At 42.8% G+C, this 21,278-nt stretch overlaps 1 protein-coding gene and 1 long non-coding RNA gene across 5 annotated transcripts in view; one reads left to right on the top strand and one right to left on the bottom strand.

Annotated features, from left to right (window-relative positions):
• Positions 1-21,278, bottom strand: part of CADM2 (cell adhesion molecule 2) — a 1,024,844-nt gene that overhangs the window by 114,604 nt on the left and 888,962 nt on the right. For all 4 annotated transcript variants that reach the window (XM_073304112.2, XM_078847945.1, XM_073304121.2 and 1 more), the window contains one exon: positions 11,902-11,992. In XM_073304112.2, the coding sequence (XP_073160213.1) occupies positions 11,902-11,992 (91 nt within the window). The remainder of the gene's footprint in view (positions 1-11,901; positions 11,993-21,278) is intronic.
• LOC140895035 (uncharacterized) lies at positions 1,354-19,333 on the top strand. Its single transcript, XR_012154048.1, has 3 exons — positions 1,354-1,471; positions 13,340-13,464; positions 18,757-19,333. It is a non-coding gene; the product is annotated as an uncharacterized LOC140895035 (long non-coding RNA).

Raw genomic sequence — 21,278 nt, 5'->3', positions numbered from 1 at the left:
AAACCATGAGTCATGTGGTGAAATGAATAGGCCAAAGATTTAAAACAAAGTAAGGAAGTCCTTCACACAATGCATTGTCACCCTGTGGAACTTATTTCCAGAGAGTCATGAAGGTGAAAAGTATAACTGGGTTCAAAAAAGAATTAGACAAGTTCATGGACATTATATCCCTCAATGGCTATTAGCCAAGATGGTCAGGAACACAACCCTATGCTCTGGGTGTTCCTAAACCTCTGTCTGTCAGAAGCTGGGACTGGATGACAGGGGATAGCTCACTTGATAAATTGCCCTGTTCTGTTCATTCCCTCTGAAGCATCTGCAAATGGCCACTGTCGGAAGACAGGATACTGGGTTAGATGGACCATTGGTCTGACCCAATATGGCTGTTCCTATGAAGTGTAATGACATTTTTAAGTGATTTGCCTAAATTGCTCTGTCTAGGGGGGGTTCCGGCAATATCTGCAGGGACAGGAGAGCTGCAGAAGGGCAGGGAGCAGCTACAGATAATGCTGGGTTTGTGAGTGGGCCTTCATTTCCTCTTAAATCCCCTTCCTTAGACAATATTGCTCCTTCTTACAGGAAAAACTATGGTGACTAAGAGTACGTCTACACTTACAGCAGCGTATAGAGTACAGACATTGCATGCCCAGCTAGCATGAATATAAATAGCATTATAAAGACAGTGAGGCACTGCTTAGGCAAGAAGAGTACAGTGCCTACATGCCAGAACCCTAGGGCATATACCTGCCAGGCCTCTCTACGTGCCCAAGCAGTACCTCACATGTCTATGCTGTTATTTTTAGCCATGTAATAGCCTGCTGCTTCCCTACTGATGGAGGCTTTCCCCATTGCAGTGAAAGTCTCCAGCAGCAGGGAAAGGCTCCAGCAGGGGGTAGGCAGCAGGGAAAGGGTCTGGCAGCAGGGAGGTCTTGTGTTGGAGTCTTTCCCTATTGCGCATAGCTACACACCACAGTGAGTGTGCACACAGCAGCCTACCTTTCACTGCCACAAAGTAGCTACACATACACTACATGCCACTGCCAGCACAGACAAGGTCAAAGGCTCCTGGTTTCACAGGGAAAGGGATAAAAATATTGCCAACAACATTGTAAAGAATTCTCTAAAGCAGAGTGTCTTGCACTCTGAAACAGTGTTTCTGTAACATTTGAAGATACATTTAAAAAAATATAGGCACATGAATTTGAATTAATAGGACTCTTCTTGCATTGAAGGAGAGTACAGAAGTGCTATAAACATGTTAAAGAATCCTAATCTTTGTACTGTATTTTCCTTTTGATGCATGTTTTCATCCATATAGAAAGACTGCTTCAATCACTGCTAGCCTGTAGCATTTGCAGTTTCCGGGGAAACTGTGCAGCCAAGAAGCCTGGAAGAGAGATGGGGAATACAATCTTTAATGGTCTGTCCAAATTCACAGTGCTCCATAGATGCCCTCAAACCTGCAAGTTAGGTGGGTCAGTCTAAGTTCACTGTACAGAGGACATACTTTATCCCCCTATGCTGCATAAGGAGGCTAAAACTCTACAATGTCAAGGCTGCAGGTTTTTCTGCAGAATGGTATGATCTACACCAACAGATTTCTATGAACAGATGTTTGCTTAGATTAGGTTATTTAGGTTATGCTATTAACTGCTGATTTTAAGACAGTAACTGTAATTATAATGGATTTGAAATATTCTTAATAAAAATTACAACATCTAAAAGATTGCCTGCCCCCTAAGTACTGACTGTACTTTGTTTCATGTACTCCAACTTGACTGCAGCCTAAAGTTAGAAAAATGTAAACTATTGAGACAAATTCTATGTTATTCTTTTCCATTGATTTTTTTAAAGTCTGTTTAAAGCTGCAGACAGTCTGTCAGGTTCTTTTTTGCCAGGCATACAAGCCAGGAGCAAAGAGGAGAATTATTTTAAAAAGCATACACATACACAAGAGCTTTAATGAGCACTAAAAATGCTACATTTAATTGCTTCTTTCACATTGTACTTTCTGCATCATTGTATGAGTAAACACCGCAGAACACGAGAGGGGAAGTTCTCAAGAACTGCAGTAGATTGTATTGTAAAGCATAATATTTAAACGGGCACTAATGCTCCCACCTGTTTCATCTTGCATGCCATACTTTTATTACATCAATTTCCCTACGCTGTTAATAATTACACAAATAAAAAATTCCCAATTGTCAAATGAAGATGCAGACTTCCAGATAGCAAAACTAACCACAATTTGAAATGTAATATGTTAAAGTATAGGTTTATACCTCAGTAGAAATGTTACATAGATCAATATATTAAAACAAAAGTAGTGCCCAAAGGGCCTAATCTGCATTGTGGCTCCTTCTACATGCATTACGGCTTCTTCTACATGCATTGCAAACACACATGAAGACACAGAAACTACCCTAAATGTATGATTACCTATATAATAAGATTCCAGGATTGTCACTCTGAAGCCTAGTGTAGTGCAAACAGATGCTTGTAATTGGCAGTTTGGTTCAACCCTGTGACCTCTGAAGCTCAATGCATGAGCCTCTACTACATGAACTAAAACAGAGGTCCCACACTTTTCTTATCGTGTACCCCCTTCCCAATCTAGCAGCTGCCTGCATCCCCCTACCCTTCTCATCACTGATACTGTGTGTGTTCTTAATACTACTAAGCATCTGTCCATATTTCACAATTACGTACAGATATAGTTAGAATGCATATTTCACAATTACGTACAGATATAGTTATAATGCAACGTATACAACCAAAAAATAAATAAAAACAAACCACAAAAACCTGGACTAAATTCTGAGCTCAGTTAGACTGAACAGGTGCTGGGCAATTGGACCCATGAACCCTGAGCTGAACCTTACCCCCCGCCCAAGATGTCTCGCATATCCTCACAGTACACAAACCACAGTTTGGTAACTCGTGAGCTAAAAGACCTGTCTTTTAGCCAAGGCTGTGGCAGGCTCAATCAATCTCTAGCTGGTCTACTAGGTGCTACTGGAGGAGAACAGAGTGCCATACCAAGCAGGCCTGGGTTATAGTAGCATGTCTGTTGAGTCAGTGTGAAACAATAGAAACAGCTATGAGCATGGTGGAGACGCTTTTTGTTCAGAATATCAAAGTTTTTAATCGTCACTGGGATTCATGGCCTGTTACCACCCAATTTTTAAGTTCAGGTATTAGGGACGTTTCTACACATATAACTTTATGAATTACACTCTTATGACAGTATGGGCTTTCAGCTACTGGTACCACCTAATCTGAGATTTGGGAAGATACATTCATTAATGTATGATGGATGGACACTATGATGAGAGCACCATTGACCCACCCAGGAGGAAATCAGTCATATTTGCTGGTGTAAAGGAATGCTTTCTACAGTCCTGTCACTTCTAGCATATGCACTTCGTTGCTGAATTTTATATCCACTCCAAGCTGGGTTGTGTGCAGGCTAATGAGCCTCGGGTGATTCTTAGCGGTGTTCATTTACTTTTCCTTCCTGAGCTTGCAGCCCTGTGGTGCCCTTCCCAGGTCCCACACACACACACACAACCATATTGGGCCACGGGGGGATACAGTCAGTGCAGGTTTTGGATGGTGCCCAGGCCTGGGGCCATACACTGATTGTGCAGGATAAAGAGAAATATTGAATAACTACTCATTCACTGAATGAGGCAGGGATCTTTTTTGAAAGTTTGATTCTAGCTTTTGTGCACAGTCTTCAATCCTTCCTGGGACAGCAGGCAAATCTCTCTCAGAGATGTATCACTTTACAAAGGAAGGGGGAACAACAATTGAAAAATTCAATTGTTACCCCAGAACACTTAATCTGAGGCTTTGAGTTTCTTCAGTTTGAAGAAAGTTGTTTCTTAGGCAGTAACAGTGCTAAGAAAAAAGATTGTTCCTGCCCATCCTATGCCCCTGAATTCCACTCTGGGGCTCAAGACAAACGGCAGTTTGTGACAGAAGTATCGCTGCAATCTCCTTACTGTCTAACTTACAAAATTATTTCCTTCCTCACCTGGATTTCTGACCCTTTAAGAAATCCAGCTAAACCTTTCTTCAGGGTCAGGGTTAAATCTTCAGGAGCCTGGCCAAATTAAACTTAGTCTTCAATGCCTTCATCTCTACAAAAGGGAGGGATCAAGCTGGCAAAGCATCAGAACAAACCGAGTCTGTCTCTTCCTCAAGAGGCTGAAAACAGAACGATCACTCCTTTCTTCACAAAGGGATAAACAGAAAACCGAAAGTCTCGTCTCAAAATTTTAAACTAAACAGCTGTTGATGATGCCCCTTCTCCTCACACAGGATAACATGCACATCTTTAATTTCCCATTTCCTCAGAAAAAGGAAGTGGAAGTTCCAAACTTATCCTTAGGAGCTAAACAAAACAACAACAACAACAAAACTCAATTGTTTTCAGCAGAGTCCTGTGTTCAAAAACAACTAACTTCTCCTAGCTTGGCTACAATCATACCTGCTGGTGCAAAGGAATCCAGTCACTTCCAGCAAGTCCCTCGCTGAATCTTATATCCAATCCAGGCTGGTTTGTTTGCAGGCTAATGAGCCCCAGGTGATTCTTAACTATGTTCATTTACTTCTCCTTCCTGAGCTTGCAGCCCTGTGGTGTCCTTCCCACACCACACTGGGCCCACTTGGGGATATAGGATATCCACCCGCATTATTATTGTAATCAATCTTAGAGTTTTTTTGCATCAGCCACTCCAAAGGAATCACAGTGTATGTCTCATTTCAGCATGCCTTCCAGAAATAAGTATTAAAAAATAGAAAAGCCTGTCTTCATCTTCAACTTTCTATTAATCTAATACATTCTGCTAAGATCATAAAACATAGCTTATACTTTGTTTTTTCCCCTGCTACAAAGTAAGTTCATTTGGTTATGTGGTCTCACTTGTTTGTTAAGGTCAGCCAAACTTTTATTTCCCTGAAACTGACAGCAGCCAAGTCAGCAACAGGGTAACTGCACCTCTGTGGTCCCCCGAGTGCATTCACTTAAAGGTTCCTCAGCCATCACCTCTCCAGGGTAGAGATGCACGTCTCTCTTCCTCATGACTGGGGATATTAAGGCTGTCCAGCAGTAGTTCAAGTAGAATTTATTTCTTACCAGTATGCTGCGCATAGGCGACTCATGGCAGGGACGACACAAAGGGGGAGCACCAGCTTAAGGGGGGGCACATGACCTCTCCACGAGACCCCCCCAAATGATACCACCCCACCCCCAACCCAGGGCCCCTGTGCTCTGCCCATCCCCTCCCCACCCCATGTTACCTGGAGGTGGGGGAAAAGGGGGGGGCTCTGAACCACAGAGCTCTCTGGAACCACAGCAGTGAAAGGAGCAGGATGTGGGGCTACTGGGTGTCCCCATGCCAGCATCTCCTACAGCATGGCTGTACTGCCCCCGGCCCTGTCTTCCAGCAGGGCTGTACAGACCCCAGATAGAAGATGCAGCTGCGTGGAAGGGCTGGGGGCAGGGACGGGTGTGGTACCTGGCAGCCCCACCTTCTGCTCCTGTGTCTTTCCAGCATGGCATACTGGCAATAAATATCTTAATGATACAGCATACTTGACTGTACTGTCCTACTTGCACCACTGCTGTCCAACTCCCTGCCTCACACAGAGAAATCCCCAGCAAACCAGACTGCCTGAAAGGCCAGCACCTGCTCTTTGCTTTTTCTCCAAGTTGTATGATCAATGTATAACCTGACTAGAAGGTATAACTGGGGTAACAAGAAAAATGTTGCTTCTTTAATCTTCTGACAAGAGCACTCATCAGTATTCTGGTTTTTAATTTTTAAGATTGGGGGAAAAAGGTATCAGACTATGAATATTTGTTTAACATACAGGAATACTGGTGGGCCCTACTGTCGATATATATAGGCCTGGATGTAATAGGAAGGAAATCTACGTAGGACATTACAGAAGAGTTCTGCTGGAAGATTGTTTGAGCGCAATATATCTGTAGGGTAGTCAGATAGACAATTGTCCAGAGAAGGCTAACACAGATTTAGATAAAATTACAGTAACCAGCAAGAGACATTTGAAACAAATATATCTAAAGAGTCATAATCTTTAAATACATTAGGCAGGTGTAGTCCAAAAAGTGGAGAATTGCTATAGCCTGTCAGTGGTCTGGGAATCCATCCAGGGTCAAGGAGAAGATAGAAAGGAACTCTGAGGACTGAAAAGGAAAGTGATACGTTTCAGTATGGAAGGAAAAGTACAATGGTCTCCCCAGAAAAAGGGGAGCATGTTCTTCAATAGTTGTGTCGAGTGCACTAACTTGGTCTTGGTCCAAGTTACACAGCTGTTCAACAGGCCAAAAATCCCTAGCAAAATGCTTTAGTTCAGAACTGCAAAATACAGCAATATTATTCAAAATAGCCATGAAATCCTCACACTCAAAGCAAATCAACAGTGTGATCCACGATGACAAGACAGACACTGTAACCTAACTGCAACCCGAGACAAGACATCACCCCAGAGTTTGCTTAAAAAAGAAACTATCTGCCAAGTCACCATCAGTCCAACAAGATGCTACTACTGAAAAAGACCTATATAACAAACAACCTCTAATTCTACTCTGACTCCTGTCAAACAAAAGCTACTGCTGACCATAACTTTTGTATCTACTGATGGTGGTGGGGAGAGAAAAACCACACAGCACAATGTCAGAGGATGGGGAGAAAATAGCACAGGGTTGTAATATCTGGTATATTATTTCCCCACCCCCATCAGAATGAATACAAAGAACTCTTCTACTTGTTGTATGAGGAGCACATTATTATTTTCCAGGGATTGACTGTCATAGGTGAATGGGTTTGTAATATCATCTGTTTAGCATGCAGCAGGTCTCACTTAGAGTTAAAAGAGCTGCATTTTGTGGGACAAATTTGATATTGCACATTTTTAATTATAGCCCCTCTCTCCATTTTCCTGAAGACCAGCATGGGTGTAGAGGCAATGAAGACTGAAGAAAAATATATTTAATACTGTGAGGGTATGTCTACACTACGGAATAAGGTCGAATTTATAGAAGTCGTTTTTTTAGAAATCGGTTTTATATATTCGAGTGTGTGTGTCCCCACAGAAAATGCTCTAAGTGCATTAAGTGCATTAACTCGGCGGAGCGCTTCCACAGTACCGAGGCGAGCGTCGACTTCCGGAGCGTTGCACTGTGGGTAGCTATCCCACAGTTCCCGCAGTCTCTGCTGCCCATTGGAATTCTGGGTTGAGATCCCAATGCCTGATGGGGCTAAAACATTGTCGCGGGTGGTTCTGGGTACATATCGTCAGGCCCCCGTTCCCTCCCTCCCTCTCTCCGTGAAAGGAAGGGCAGACAATCGCTTTGCGCCTTTTCTCCTGAATTACCTGTGCAGACGCCATACCACGGCAAGCATGGAGCCTGCTCAGGTAATCGTCACCGTATGTCTCCTGGGTGCTGGCAGACGCGGTACAGCATTGCTACACAGTAGCAGCAACCCATTGCCTTCTGGCAGCAGATGGTGCAATACGACTGGTAGCCATCCTCGTCGTGTCCGAGGTGCTCCTGGCCACGTTGGCTGGGAGCGCCTGGGCAGACATGGGCGCAGGGACTAAATTTGGAGTGACTTGACCAGGTCATTCTCTTTAGTCCTGCAGTCAGTCCCATTGAACCATCTCATGGTGAGCAGGCAGGCGATACGGATTGCTAGCAGTCGTACTGTACCATCTTCTGCCGGGCAGCCATGAGATGTGGATGGCATGCAGTCCTTCTGCACCGTCTGCTGCCAGCCAAAGATGTAAAAGATAGATGGAGTGGATCAAAACAAGAAATAGACCAGACTTGTTTTGTACTCATTTGCTTCCCCCCCTCCCCTGTCTAGGGGACTCATTCCTCTAGGTCACACTGCAGTCACTCACAGAGAAGGTGCAGCGAGGTAAATCTAGCCATGTATCAATCAGAGGCCAGGCTAACCTCCTTGTTCCAATAAGAACAATAACTCAGGTGCACCATTTCTTATTGGAATCCTCCGTGAAGTCCTGCCTGAAATACTCCTTGATGTAAAGACACCCCCTTTGTTGATTTTAGCTCCCTGAAGCCAACCCTGTAAGCCATGTCCTCAGTCGCCCCTCCCTGCGTCAGAGCAACGGCAAACAATCGTGCATCTGAGTTGAGAGTGCTGTCCAGAGCGGTCACAATGGAGCACTCTGGGATATCTCCCGGAGGCCAATACCGTTGAATTGTGTCCACAGTACCCCAAATTCGAGCCAGCAAGGCCGATTTAAGCGCTAATCCACTTGTCAGGGGTGGAGTAAGGAAATCGATTTTAAGAGCCCTTTAAGTCGAAATAAAGGGCTTCATCATGTGGACGGGTGCAGGTTTACATCGATTTAATGCTGCTATATTCGACCTAAAGTCCTAGTGTAGACCAGGGCTTAGAAGCATTAAAAATTCCTATTCTGGGAAATACAGACAGCCACAAATTATATAGAACCCCATTAAAATGTTGAAAATATATATATGCTTGGAGGGGAAAATCTGCTATATCTTGGTAGTTATACTGTTCTATTCTTTAAAATAAAGGGATATTTTGATGAGAAAATAAGAATGGCCCTACTGGGTCGGACCAAAGGTCCATCTAGCCCAGTATACAACAGTGCCAAGTGCCCCAGAGGGAATGAACAGAACATGTAATCACCAAGTGATCCAGCCCCTGTCGCTCATTCCCAGCTCCTGGCAAACAGAGGCTAAGGACACCATCCCTGCCCATCCTGGCTAATAGCCATTGACGGACCTATCCTCCATGAGGGCAGAATTTTGCCCATTGGAGTAATACTAAAGTGCTTAATAAGTTAGTGGAACCACCTTTTTTACACCATAATGATATTCTGTAATCCCCATGCCTTAGTTCAAATGAAATGCAAATTAAAATTGAGGCATCTTGCTCCCTCTATATTTTGACCTCCACATTACATAGAGAAGCGTAGTGTCATTTGTCTTTTCAAAGTTGTCCATTGTGGCAGAAAATGAGGTACATTTTCCTAAAGAATTAAATGTACAACATGATCTGGTTGTAAAACAGCCTCTGAGGTACACGGATTGGACACTTTTACTTCGATGTAACCTTTTTACCAGTGGAGAGAGAAATTTGAAAACTTCATATTATCCATATGTATAGCATTTAGAACAGCATTTTCCAACCTTTTCTTTTAAATTGGAGCCCCAGGACCTTGTTGCACACTGGAAATAAAAAGAAGAAAGACACCACAGTACCGAAACGTTCCACTCACCATGCCCAGAACCTCCTGGTACAAAACACGTCTAAACCCAAAGCTTTCCTTTGCTTTATTTACTTGTTTAAAACAAAAGGTTCCTATTGTGGATTTAAGCCATGGCTCACATTGCAGGATGTGAAGACAGGTCACGATGCAGTGGAAGCAGCCCCTGGAGGAATTCTGGCTGACTTTGGCAGAATTCCGCTGGGGAAGAATATGCTAAAGTGGAAGTGCTACCAAGTTTGGAAAGGTGCAGCGTGACCCCTCTCAGTTTGACTCAGCACTGCTGGTCAATGAGATGGGGCAAACAGACATGGCCATGACCCCATTTTCGCCCTTATTCTCCCTTTCCCCTTTGGGATGGTGCTAGTTTGCAGCAGTTCTCAAGGTTACGCATATCACATCTACACTGCTCCTTGACCCCTTTCCCCACGATGATCTCCAGACGCACACTAGCATCCCTGTGTGCAGCCCTAGCACTATGCCTGGCTCTAGTCTCAATAGATTTGCATGACTGACTTTACAGTAGATACCACAGAGGGAGTGGAGTATTTTAACCACCACTCAAAGTTGTGGCATATTAAGGAAGCTAAGCTATGGCCTATAAATTCCACTGGGGGATATGGTTTGGCTCTGTACTGTGCACAGGGCTCATGGGCTTCATTGTCTTCCTCCCCGTACCTTTACTAATTCATTACCTATAAACGCTGTGACATAGATGGGTTCTCTGGACCTCTTCTCTTTCCTTTCCCATTCTAAGTATAAAGGTAGCCATTATCATGATGATGCTGCTATTATCATGCAAAGTAGTTACAGATGTTTTTTCCCAGGTGGCTAGCTGTTTATCACTGGCTGTTGCGTACAAATGGCTGATCTAATGAGGCAACAAAGCAGAAGCTGGGGTTGGTAGTTTCCGTGGCATGGACAATTAGAGATGCAATTAATGGCACAAATCATTTTTTAACCCAAAGCCCACTTGCATACAAGCTCCCTCCTTTGATAATTCCATAGTGTGGACTTTTCCTTGGCTACCCTCCTAATTCATCCCTACCACATACAAAAATGTACACTTGAATCCACTGGGGTCCCACTCATGCCTTCCTTGAAAATGCACTGTAAGTACAAAGTCCACTCATGCAAACACTCCATTTGGTTTCAAAGATTTTGAACATGTAGCCCTGCATATTTAAATAAAAAATGATTTATAACCATTTTTTCTTCTAAAATTGGATTTACCTGAAGTCTGCTAAAGGTCCTTGATAACATTCAAAGAATTTGAACTGTATAATAGTTTATGCATCAAGATAAAATATGTCATTCTTTATGGCCATCATAAAATGCCATCCATAATGGCACTGAAACTGCAAAGTCATAGTCTGGAAGAAAATCTCCTGACAAAGTGAGGAGATTATTTGCTTCCTTCAATAAAAAGAGCCTTATCCTTCTGGCGTGTGAAAACAAGCGACTCCTTTTCTCAATAAAGATTTCTGATGTATATTATCTGCTGCACACCAAAGCTCCTAAAGACTGAAGGCAAAATATTTTCTTTTTCTTCTATAATTCAAGGACAGGTAAGATCACTGAAAGACCACCAGAACATATATTTTGTACAAAGGAGATAGCGACGGCCTCCACCCAGACAAAAAAATACAACACCCCCCTACACATCCCACTCTCTTAAGTGACCCCAGACACCAAAGATCAAGTTCCTATTTTAAGTAAACCCACAGAGTCAATTGAGTTATACTAAAGAAGAATTCGCTTTGAGAATTAAAGGACTTTTTGCATGTATTTGTACATAAGTATTATCGAAGTGTGATTCCAGAAATATCTACAGTGAATATTCCAAAGCATATTATTTTCCTGTTACACGAAAGATATATTTTGAATACCTACATATATATTCAGGCATCTCATTTCAGTTCTACTCATTCATGCCTAAGCTCAAAACACATTTCAACTATGAATTTACTTTTCTAAATCAGGGGTTATGCCTTAGAGTTTATTGTAACTGGAAAGAAACTATTAAATGAAAAAAAAATAGATTCTGTGCAATTTCAATACTGACAGAGTTGGCTGTTAAAAAGAATTTCAGAAGGGATACAGTTACCAATTTTCATGTACAATTGAGATGTCGACAATTCATTTTCTTAATGCACACTTTATTTTTTTAAATTGGGATAGAACTGGATAGCCAATTTGCATATATCATTAACTGTCCAATTTTCATGTAAATGACAACCAGAGAAGCCAGAAAGTTCAGTACATTTTCTCAAAGGCGTGTTGATTTGAAAATTTCTCATGTGATGTTTTGTCTCAACTATCATCAGTTTGATGATCTAAACAATGTCCTATTAATCCTGCAAACCTTTCACTGAAAAAAAAAAAATCTCACTGCTGGAATCCTTCCCCAAACCTAACATAGATGACAAAGTAAAGGACCAGTCTTTCACAGGCACTTAATGAAGACAGGCTTCAACAGGTTTTCTGTACTGGAGATCACTTTACACTCAGGAAAAGACAAAATCAGCAGATTTTTGCAGTCAATCTGCAATCAAAAGCACAATAAGGAAAAACAAAAAACATATTGCTTGGTAAATCACTTACAGTGGTTTTCCTTTGGATTCACAAGTCAGAACTATAGATTGTCCTTCTTCTGGCCATGAACTGGAAGATATGATTTTAACTGAAGGTGTATCTAGAAAAAAAAAAGAAAAGAAAATCAATTTGTTGAAGGACACTAAAATTATTTATTATGTAAGTGCATGTTCATAAAACATCACACCAAGTCTAGTTTTCAGTTGAAGTTGCATTTATTTGAAGACTTGAGCTGTTTTCACTATTCTGAAAGTGGCACTAAAATGACCTCTGCAACTGGAAAAGTAAATTTTCATAAACCTAGAAACCACAGATATTTCCAGACTAAATCAATTTTGCTGTATTGAACACAACTCCTTGGTATTAGTGCTCCAAGGTCTGGAAATTAAAAATGAAATACAAAAAGAAAGTATTGAGGATGAACAAGTACTGGATATAATTGTTTCTTTGTCTATTTATAGATGGATACGACTGCTACTATTAGAGGACTGAATGCAGTAATGTACATTTGAACAACACCTTTATTGTTGCAGTAGCCTGGGCTCTTAGATAATGGGCTCTTAGATAAAATACCTTGTTACAGACATTATGCAGAATATTATTTCTGAAATGCAATAATGCAGGCCCTTAAACAGATTCTCATTTTTAGTACAGTTAGCAAATCATTTTGATTGAAACATCTGCTACAATTACTATATTAAAGACTATAATCTGTCCTAAAAACTTTAAAATACTATTTCTACATACTATAATAACCTCTCCTATTTTTGCAATGAGGTATGCAACATAAAAATGTTCTTTCAGACCTTTGAAAGTAGGTCTTTTATTTTAAAAGCTTTTAACAGCTGACTTGTATACATATTATAATGTAATTAAAAGTTTATCATGTAATTTAAACACACAGGAAATTTCTTTGCAGGATATATTTTTCTCTAGGCAATAAATGTCATGCTGAGGAAAATTTTCAAACTTAATAGGCAAATATAACTCCTGTTATCTTTCACTTGTTTTTCAGGTGATTTTTTGATGCAGGGTATATTTGCTAATCATGAAAGATTTTTAGTTTCAAACCAGAGTTTGCGCTGTCTGAGCCAATTTGCAATTCCTATTTGAGTTGGCAGCGTGGTGACAATGTCAAAAGAGCTACATCACAGTCATTCTGATGGCAACAAATTGTGAAACACAGAATCGAATTTAAATGAGGGAGGGCGGCAACAAGTGAGTGGGACTGAGAGGTCATTCGAGGTATAAGGAAGGCACTGAAGCAGACATGAACACTAGAGTTAGAGAACGAAACAGGAACATCAAGGCTGGCATCACTGGCTGAATTCTTAAATTATTAAAAGCAATTAAAAAGGCTTTTAAATGAGTGTTTGTAAATGATCCAAATGAAAGAGGTAGAGGGGTTTTTAGCAAATTAAGTTTACATTGTTCTGTTCTTGTACAGATCAATGAAGTGCTGGTTCCAAGGATCCTGCTGCAGTTCTCAGTTCCTACTTAATTTGATGCACGCTGCTCCTAATCCTGCTCCCACATCTGAACTTGTCTGACTAATATAGACTTGTGCTAGAGGTAAGTCAAGCCACTTTTCCCTTCCAATAGTGCACTGTAATATTTTCAATGTTATTTTATAGTCTACTGGAGATAAAATAAGTACATGTAAACTAAAGCCAATATTGGAAAACAAAAACAAAAACCAGGACTTAGCCCCAAGAGGTTGGCTGAATCCTCCAGCTACATTCAGCAGTGTATGCAGTGTCACTAGCTGAATTCACACCACTGCGGGTGGAAACTGGCACAGGAACCTGGTGAAGCAACAGCATTTCATGGACACTTAAAAGAATCAGGAAAACATAAGTCCTAATTGCCAATACCCCGTTTAACCTGTTTATCTGGGGACATTCAGTACCTGGTCATAAGACGGCAAGGAAATTTATGACACATAATCCTCATCATAAATGCAAAGCCTCCCTTGTGTTGAAGAGTAGCTGAGCATTTTGGAGACCACGCACTGTAAAGATATCCTCATAAAACAGGCTGGAACGATTATGTTCCTCCTGTAAATGCCAGCCTGATACTTAATCTCCAAAAAAAAGCAACGCAGAAAGCTTCATTTTGGAAAACAGTTAATGTCCATGTAGAACAGCAGTACTAACTGATCTCAGTCACGATCTTAAATCTCACAGATTAATGTGGAAACAGTCAGCATAATCGCTCTCTTTGGAGTGGGGTAAAAATCTGTGAAAGAAGCTGAGAGATGTTGTGAAGTATTTCATTTGAATTTCCTTGCCATTGTACTAGTGTGACAGATGAGACATCCTTGTGTTGGTTGCACCCTCCCTTTTCATCTATTTCAAAACAAAGGCTGATTTTCAATCCAACTTTCTGGAAGCTAGAAATATGGACCTATTCAGTACCGTCAATCTAAAAACAGGATGCCTATTAGTAAGCAAGAGAAACTAGCAAAGAGATAGGAAATTCAGCACACACACAAAAAAAGGGACCTCTCAACACTTCAAAAGACCCATCTTTTTAAATTCAGCTCTTCACCTTTGTCAAGGTTCCTCCCCCACACTGAACTCTAGGGTACAGATGTGGGGACCTGCATGAAAAACCTCCTAAGCTTATCTTTACCAGCTTAGGTCAAAACTTCCCCAAGGTACAAAATATTCCACCCGTCGTCCTTGGATTGGCCGCTACCACCACCAAACTAATACTGGTTACTGGGGAAGAGATGTTTGGACGCGTCTTTCCCCCCAAAATACTTCCCAAAACCTTGTACCCCACTTCCTGGACAAGGTTTGGTAAAAAGCCTCACCAATTTGCCTAGGTGACTACAGACCCAGACCCTTGGATCTTAAGAACAATGAACAATCCTCCCAACACTTGCACCCCCCCTTTCCTGGGAAATGTTGGATAAAAAGCCTCACCAATTTGCATAGGTGACCACAGACCCAAACCCTTGGATCTGAGAACAATGAAAAAGCATTCAGTTTCTTACAAGAAGACTTTTAATAAAAATAGAAGTAAATAGAAATAAAGAAATCCCCCCTGTAAAATCAGGATGGTAGATATCTTACAGGGTAATTAGATTCAAAAGCATAGAGAACCCCTCTAGGCAAAACCTTAAGTTACAAAAAAGATACACAGACAGAAATAGTTATTCTATTCAGCACAATTCTTTTCTCAGCCATTTAAAGAAATCATAATCTAACACGTACCTAGCTAGATTACTTACTAAAAGTTCTAAGACTCCATTCCTGGTCTATCCCCGGCAGAAACCAGCATATAGACAGACACACAGACCCTTTGTTTTTCTCCCTCCTCCCAGCTTTTGAAAGTATCTTGTCTCCTCATTGGTCATTTTGGTCAGGTGCCAGCGAGGTTACCTTTAGCTTCTTAACCCTTTACAGGTGAGAGGAGCTTTCCCCTGGCCAGGAGGGATTTCAAAGGGGTTTACCCTTCCCTTTATATTTATGACAACCTTCTAACAAACAAGATTGAAAATCAGAATTCATCTTGTTCCTTAATATCTCTAAAATGTTTTTCCTCTTGATATTTGTTGAAGGTTTACTGAATGCAGTGTCCACTAGGTCTGCATTGGCAATACAATAAACTAGTGGTGATTAATTAAATGGAGCTGCAATGGTAAAGAATGGCCAAAGCCTTAAATTGACATTCTTCTTCCTGTCAAATAAAGCAAGGTACTGTAGAAAATACACTTTGTTATGTTTTTATCTTCTAACCAATGTATATAACGTATACTGGACTTGTATAAGGTCCTGAGTTCCTTTAAGACAGCAAACATACCAGTTAATTAGGAAGTACTGATGTTTAATGAAGCTTAGAGAAGAGTTTACAATTTTAATTTATTGTAGACAGTCCCTCAGATAAGCCTCTAGAGATGCTCATCTATTCTGTGTGTTTCATTCTGAGTTACTCCTTCCCTTTATTTCCATGTTGTCCTGAATTTTGCTTCAAAATTAAAATAAGCTATTATAAAAGGAGATATTTTAAGACCAGCTGTTCACTTCTCTTACATTTTCATCAACATTTAAACTGAGAAAATGTGTACAGGAACAACCTCGTCAAAACTAGCCCAGTTATATTTAAAAAACAACTAATTAATGGTTTTTCCAGGAAATAAAATGCTACTAACTATACAAGATCACCTCCTGTTGCAGCTGCTCATTGTAAGCACTTGACAAGAGGAAAGGTGAACTTTGATCTGGAATACTCACAAAAGTTGCCACAACTACTGGAACTTCACTCAGTCTCCAGTATTTAAAAAAAACAAACAAAACCTGCCCACATTTATTTTCCCTTCACCACTTATAAGGTAGGTGAGTATATAAAAAAAAATCCCTCCTCCTTTCTATAGCCATATTAAAAAACAGTAATCCAAAATATTTTAACAGAGAGTCAGATGCACAGTTGACCCTCCTTTGCTATGCCAATTCACATCAGCTGAGAAACTGGCCCAGTAAATGCAGTGGTGACAGCATATCCTAGACTAATCGTATGAGAGACCGAAGTCTTTTATCAGCAGAATACTTATAATAGAGGCAGTGGAGGTATGAACTCCCTCATGCCACACCAGCAATACATGTTAATCTTAACCTGTAGGGACCCCTCTATGGGGTAAAAAAGTCATTTGAAAAATTAGTATTTGGAGTACACTTGTACTTTGCAGTAAACAGCAGCTTTACAGCAGTTTCAGATGATGAATTTGATCTTTTTCACCTTCCCCTTTCCAATTGAGCACAACAAAGGGAAAACTTTCATTAAAAAATCCTATTTCATCAGTCATTCTAGGAGTTGGATGCATCCCATTGCACAAAAGGAGAGAAGCCATTTCAAACCATGTGGAGATTTATATAAATTTTAATCAGGCTATTTTTTATATAATTCCTCCTATATTAGAATGGTAAATAATATTATATTGGATCATCCACATGTAAAAATCAGTGAACACAAGTGAAAAAATAATTTCAATTAATATTGGTAATGACTGCGATCTGATATATGAAGAAGCTGAGCACCTTAGCACAACGTTGGTTGCTCTCTTGGCAATAAACTTCTGACAACTTTTATTTCTCAAGGAGCCATTCACCCGGCTTTTGTGGATACAGCTGCACCAATTATCTGCTTTGTAAAGGGAGCACTTATTTATTTTTCTATTATACTGGCCCCCATTGTGCTTGGCACTGTACAAATACCTAGTAAGAGTGAGTCTCTGGCCTGAAGAGCTTGCAGTCTAAGGACCTGATCCTGCAAAAAAATCAGCATTCATGCTTAACTTTGTGCACAGTAAGTAGTCCTACTGAAGACAGAGGAACTACTCACAATCTCTAAGCCCTGGTCTACACAAGGAGTTGAGGTCGAATTTAGCAGCGTTAAATCCATTTAACCCTGCACCTGTCCACACGACGAAGCCCTTTTTTTCGACTTAAAGGGCTCTTAAAATCCATTTCCTTACTCCACCCCCGCCAAGGGGATTAGCGCTGAAATCGGCCTTGCTGGGTCGAATTTGGGGTACTGTGGAAGCAATTAGACGGTATTGGCCTCCAGGAGCTATCCCAGAGTGCTCCATTGTGACCACTCTGGACAGCACTCTCAACTCAGATACACTGGCCAGGTAGACTGGAAAAGGCCCGCGAACTTTTGAATTTCAATTTCCTGTTTGGCCAGCATGGCAAGCTGCAGGTGAGTGCAGAGCTCATCAGCAGAGGTGACCATGATGGAGTCCCAGAATTGCAAAAGAGCTCCAGCATGAACCGAACAGGAAGTATGGGATCTGATCGCTGTTGGGGAGGGGAAACCGTGCTATCAGAACTACGTTCCAGTTTTCAAAATGCCAAAACATTTGTCAAAATCTCCCAGGGCATGAAGGACAGAGGCCATAACAGGGACCCAAAGCAGTGCCGCATGAAACTTAAGGAGCTGAGGCAAGCCTACCAGAAAGGCAAACGGCCGCTCCGGTCAGAGCCCGAAACATGCCCCTTCTATGATGAGCTGCATGTCATTTTACGGGGTTCAGCCACCACTACCCCAGCCGTGTTGTTTGACTCCTTCAATGGAGATGGAGGCAACACGGAAGCAGGTTTTGGGGACGAGGAAGATGATGATGATGAGATTATAGATAGATCACAGCAAGCAAGCGGAGAAACCGGTTTTCTCGACAGCCAGGAATGGTTTCTCACCCTGAACCTGGAGCCAGTACCCCCCGAACCCACCCAAGGCTGCCTCCCAGACCTGCCAGGTGGAGAAGGGACCTCTAGTGAGTGTACCTTTTAAAAGGCTAAACTTAGCTTAAAAGCAAGCATGTTTAATGATTAATTTGCCCTGGCATTCGCGGCTCTCCTGGATGTACTCCCAAAGCCTTTGCAAAAGGTTTCTGGGGAGGGCAGCCTCATTCCATCCACCATGGTAGGACACTTTACCACTCCAGGCCAGTAGCATGTACTCGGGAATCATTGTAGAACAAAGCATTGCAGTGAATGTTTGCTGGCGTTCAAACAACATCCGTTCTTTATCTCTCTGTGTTATCCTCAGGAGAGTAATATCATTCATGGTCACCCGGTTGAATTAGGGTGCTTTTCTCAAGGGGACATTCAGAGGTGCCCGTTCCTGCTGGGCTGTTTGCCTGTGACTGAACAGAAATGTTCCCCGCTGTTAGCCACAGGGAGGGGGAGGGATGAGGGGCTAGCCACGTGGTGGGGGGAGGCAAAATGCGACCTTGGAACGAAAGCACATGTGCTATGTATGTAATGTTAACAGCAAGGTTTACCGTGAAAGAGTGTACCCATTGTTCTATAAAATGTGTCTTTTTAAATACCACTGTCCCTTTTTTTTCTCTACCAGCTGCATGTGTTTCAAGGATCATAGGATCTTCTCCTTCCCAGAGGCAAGTGAAGATTAGAAGGCGAAAAAATGCACTCGCGATGAAATGTTCTCTGAGCTCATGCTGTCCTCCCACACTGACAGAGCACAGATGAATGCATGGAGGCAGACAATGTCAGAGTGCAGGAAAGCACAAAATGACCAGGAGGAGAGGTGGTGGGCTGAAGAGAGGGCTGAAGCTGAAAGGTGGCAGCAGCGTGATGAGAGGAGGCAGGATTCAATGCTGAGGCTGCTGGAGGATCAAACTAATATGCTCCAGCGTATGGTTGAGCTGCAGGAAAGGCAGCAGGAGCACAGACCAGCGCAACAGCCCCTGTGTAACCCACCGCCCTCCTCCCCAAGTTCCATAGCCTCCTCACCCAAGAACGCGGTGGCAGGGCCTCCGGCCACCCAGCCACTCCACCCTAGAGGATTGCCCAAGCAACAGAAGGCTGGCATTCAATAAGATTTAAAGTGCTGTGTGGCCTTGTCCTTCCCTCCTCCACCACCCCTCCTGGTGCTTCTCTCCACCACCCCTTCTGGGCTACCTTGATAGTCATCCCCCATTTGTGTGATGAATGAATAAAGAATTCATGAATGTGAAGCAACAATGACTTTATTGCCTCTGCAAGCGATGATCGAAGGGAGGACGGGAGGGTGGTTAGCTTACAGGGAAGTAGAGTGAACCAAGGGGCGGGGGGTTCCATCAAGGAGAAACAAACAGAACTTTCACACCATAGCCTGGCCAGTCATGAAACTGGTTTTCAAAGCTTCTCTGATGCGTACCGCGCCCTCCTGTGCTCTTCTAACCGCCCTGGTGTCTGGCTGCGCGTAATCAGCAGCCAGGCGATTTGCCTCAACCTCCCACCCCACCATAAACGTCTCCCCCTTACTCTCTCAGAGATTGTGGAGCACACAGCAAGCAGTAATAACAGTGGGAATATTGGTTTTGCTGAGTTCTAAGCGAGTCAGTAAACTGCGCCAGCGTGCCTTTAAACGTCCAAATGCACATTCTACCACCATTCTGCACTTGCTCAGCCTGTAGTTGAACAGCTCCTGACTACTGTCCAGGCTGCCTGTGTACGGCTTCATGAGCCATGGCATTAAGGGGTAGGCTGGGTCCCCAAGGATACATATAGGCATTTCAACATCCCCAACAGTTATTTTCTGGTCTGGGAATAAAGTCCCTTCCTGCAGCTTTTGAAACAGACCAGAGTTCCTGAAGATGCGAGCGTCATGTACCTTTCCCGGCCATCCCACCTTGATGTTGGTGAAACGTCCCTTGTGATCCACCAGAGCTTGCAGCACTATTGAAAAGTAACCGTTGCAGTTTATGTACTCGCCGGCTTGGTGCTCCGGTGCCAAGATAGGGATATGGGTTCTGTCTATGGCCCCACCACAGTTAGGGAATCCCATTGCAGCAAAGCCATCCACTATGACCTGCACATTTCCCAGGGTCACTACCCTTGATACCAGAAGATCTTTGATTGCGTGGGCTACTTGCATCACAGCAGCCCCAACAGTAGATTTGCCCACTCCAAATTGATTCTCAACTGACCAGTAGCTGTCTGGCGTTGCAAGCTTCCACAGGGCTATCGCCACTCGCTTCTCAACTGTGAAGGCTGCTCTCATCTTGGTAGTCTTGCACCTCAGGGCAGGGGAAAGCAAGTCACAAAGTTCCATGAACGTGCCCTTACGCATGCGAAAGTTTCGCAGCCACTGGGAATCGTCCCCGACCTGCAACAGTATGTGGTCCCACCAGTCTGTGCTTGTTTCCCGAGCCCAGAATCGGCGTTCCACAGCATGAACCTGCCCCATTAGCACCATGATGCATGCATTGGCAGGGCCCATGCTTTCAGAGAAATCTGTGTCCATGTCCTGATCACTCACGTGACCGCGCTGACGTCGCCTCCTCACCCGGTATCGCTCTGCTAGGTTCTGGTGCTGCATATACTGCTGGAGAATGCGTGTGGCATTTAATGTGCTCCTAATTGCCAAAGTGATCTGAGTAGGCTCCATGCTTGCCGTGGTATGGCGTCTGCACAGAAAAAAGGCACGGAACGATTGTCTGCTGTTGCCCTGACGGAGGGAGGGGCGACTGATGACATGGCCTACAGGGTTGGCTTACAGGGAATTAAAATCAACAAAGGGGGTGGCTTTGCGAGAAACTGAAAGGTCCCCTCCCCTCAAGGATAGAACTCAAACTGGGTTTAGCAGGCCGTTGATTTCACGGAGGGAGGGAGGAGAAAATGAGTACAAAACAAATCTAGTCTATTTCTTGTTTTGAGCCACTTCATCTGTCTTGATATATCCTGCTGGCAGCAGACTGTGCAGTTCGACCGCGAGCCATCATCATCTCCTGGGTGCTCGGCAGAAGACAGTACAGTATGACTGTTGGCCATCGTCTTCTGCTGGCTGCTGATTAAAAGACAGTGCACTGCCGGTAGGACTCAATCACCATGAAACAAAACTTAAAAGGGAAATGACCTGGCTGAGTCACTCCC

This window comes from Lepidochelys kempii, chromosome 1 (assembly GCF_965140285.1).
Source record: "Lepidochelys kempii isolate rLepKem1 chromosome 1, rLepKem1.hap1, whole genome shotgun sequence".
Taxonomy (NCBI): domain Eukaryota; kingdom Metazoa; phylum Chordata; order Testudines; family Cheloniidae; genus Lepidochelys; species Lepidochelys kempii.
The sequence above is the reverse complement of the archived record's forward strand: the minus strand, read 5'-3'. Positions and strand labels throughout refer to the sequence as shown.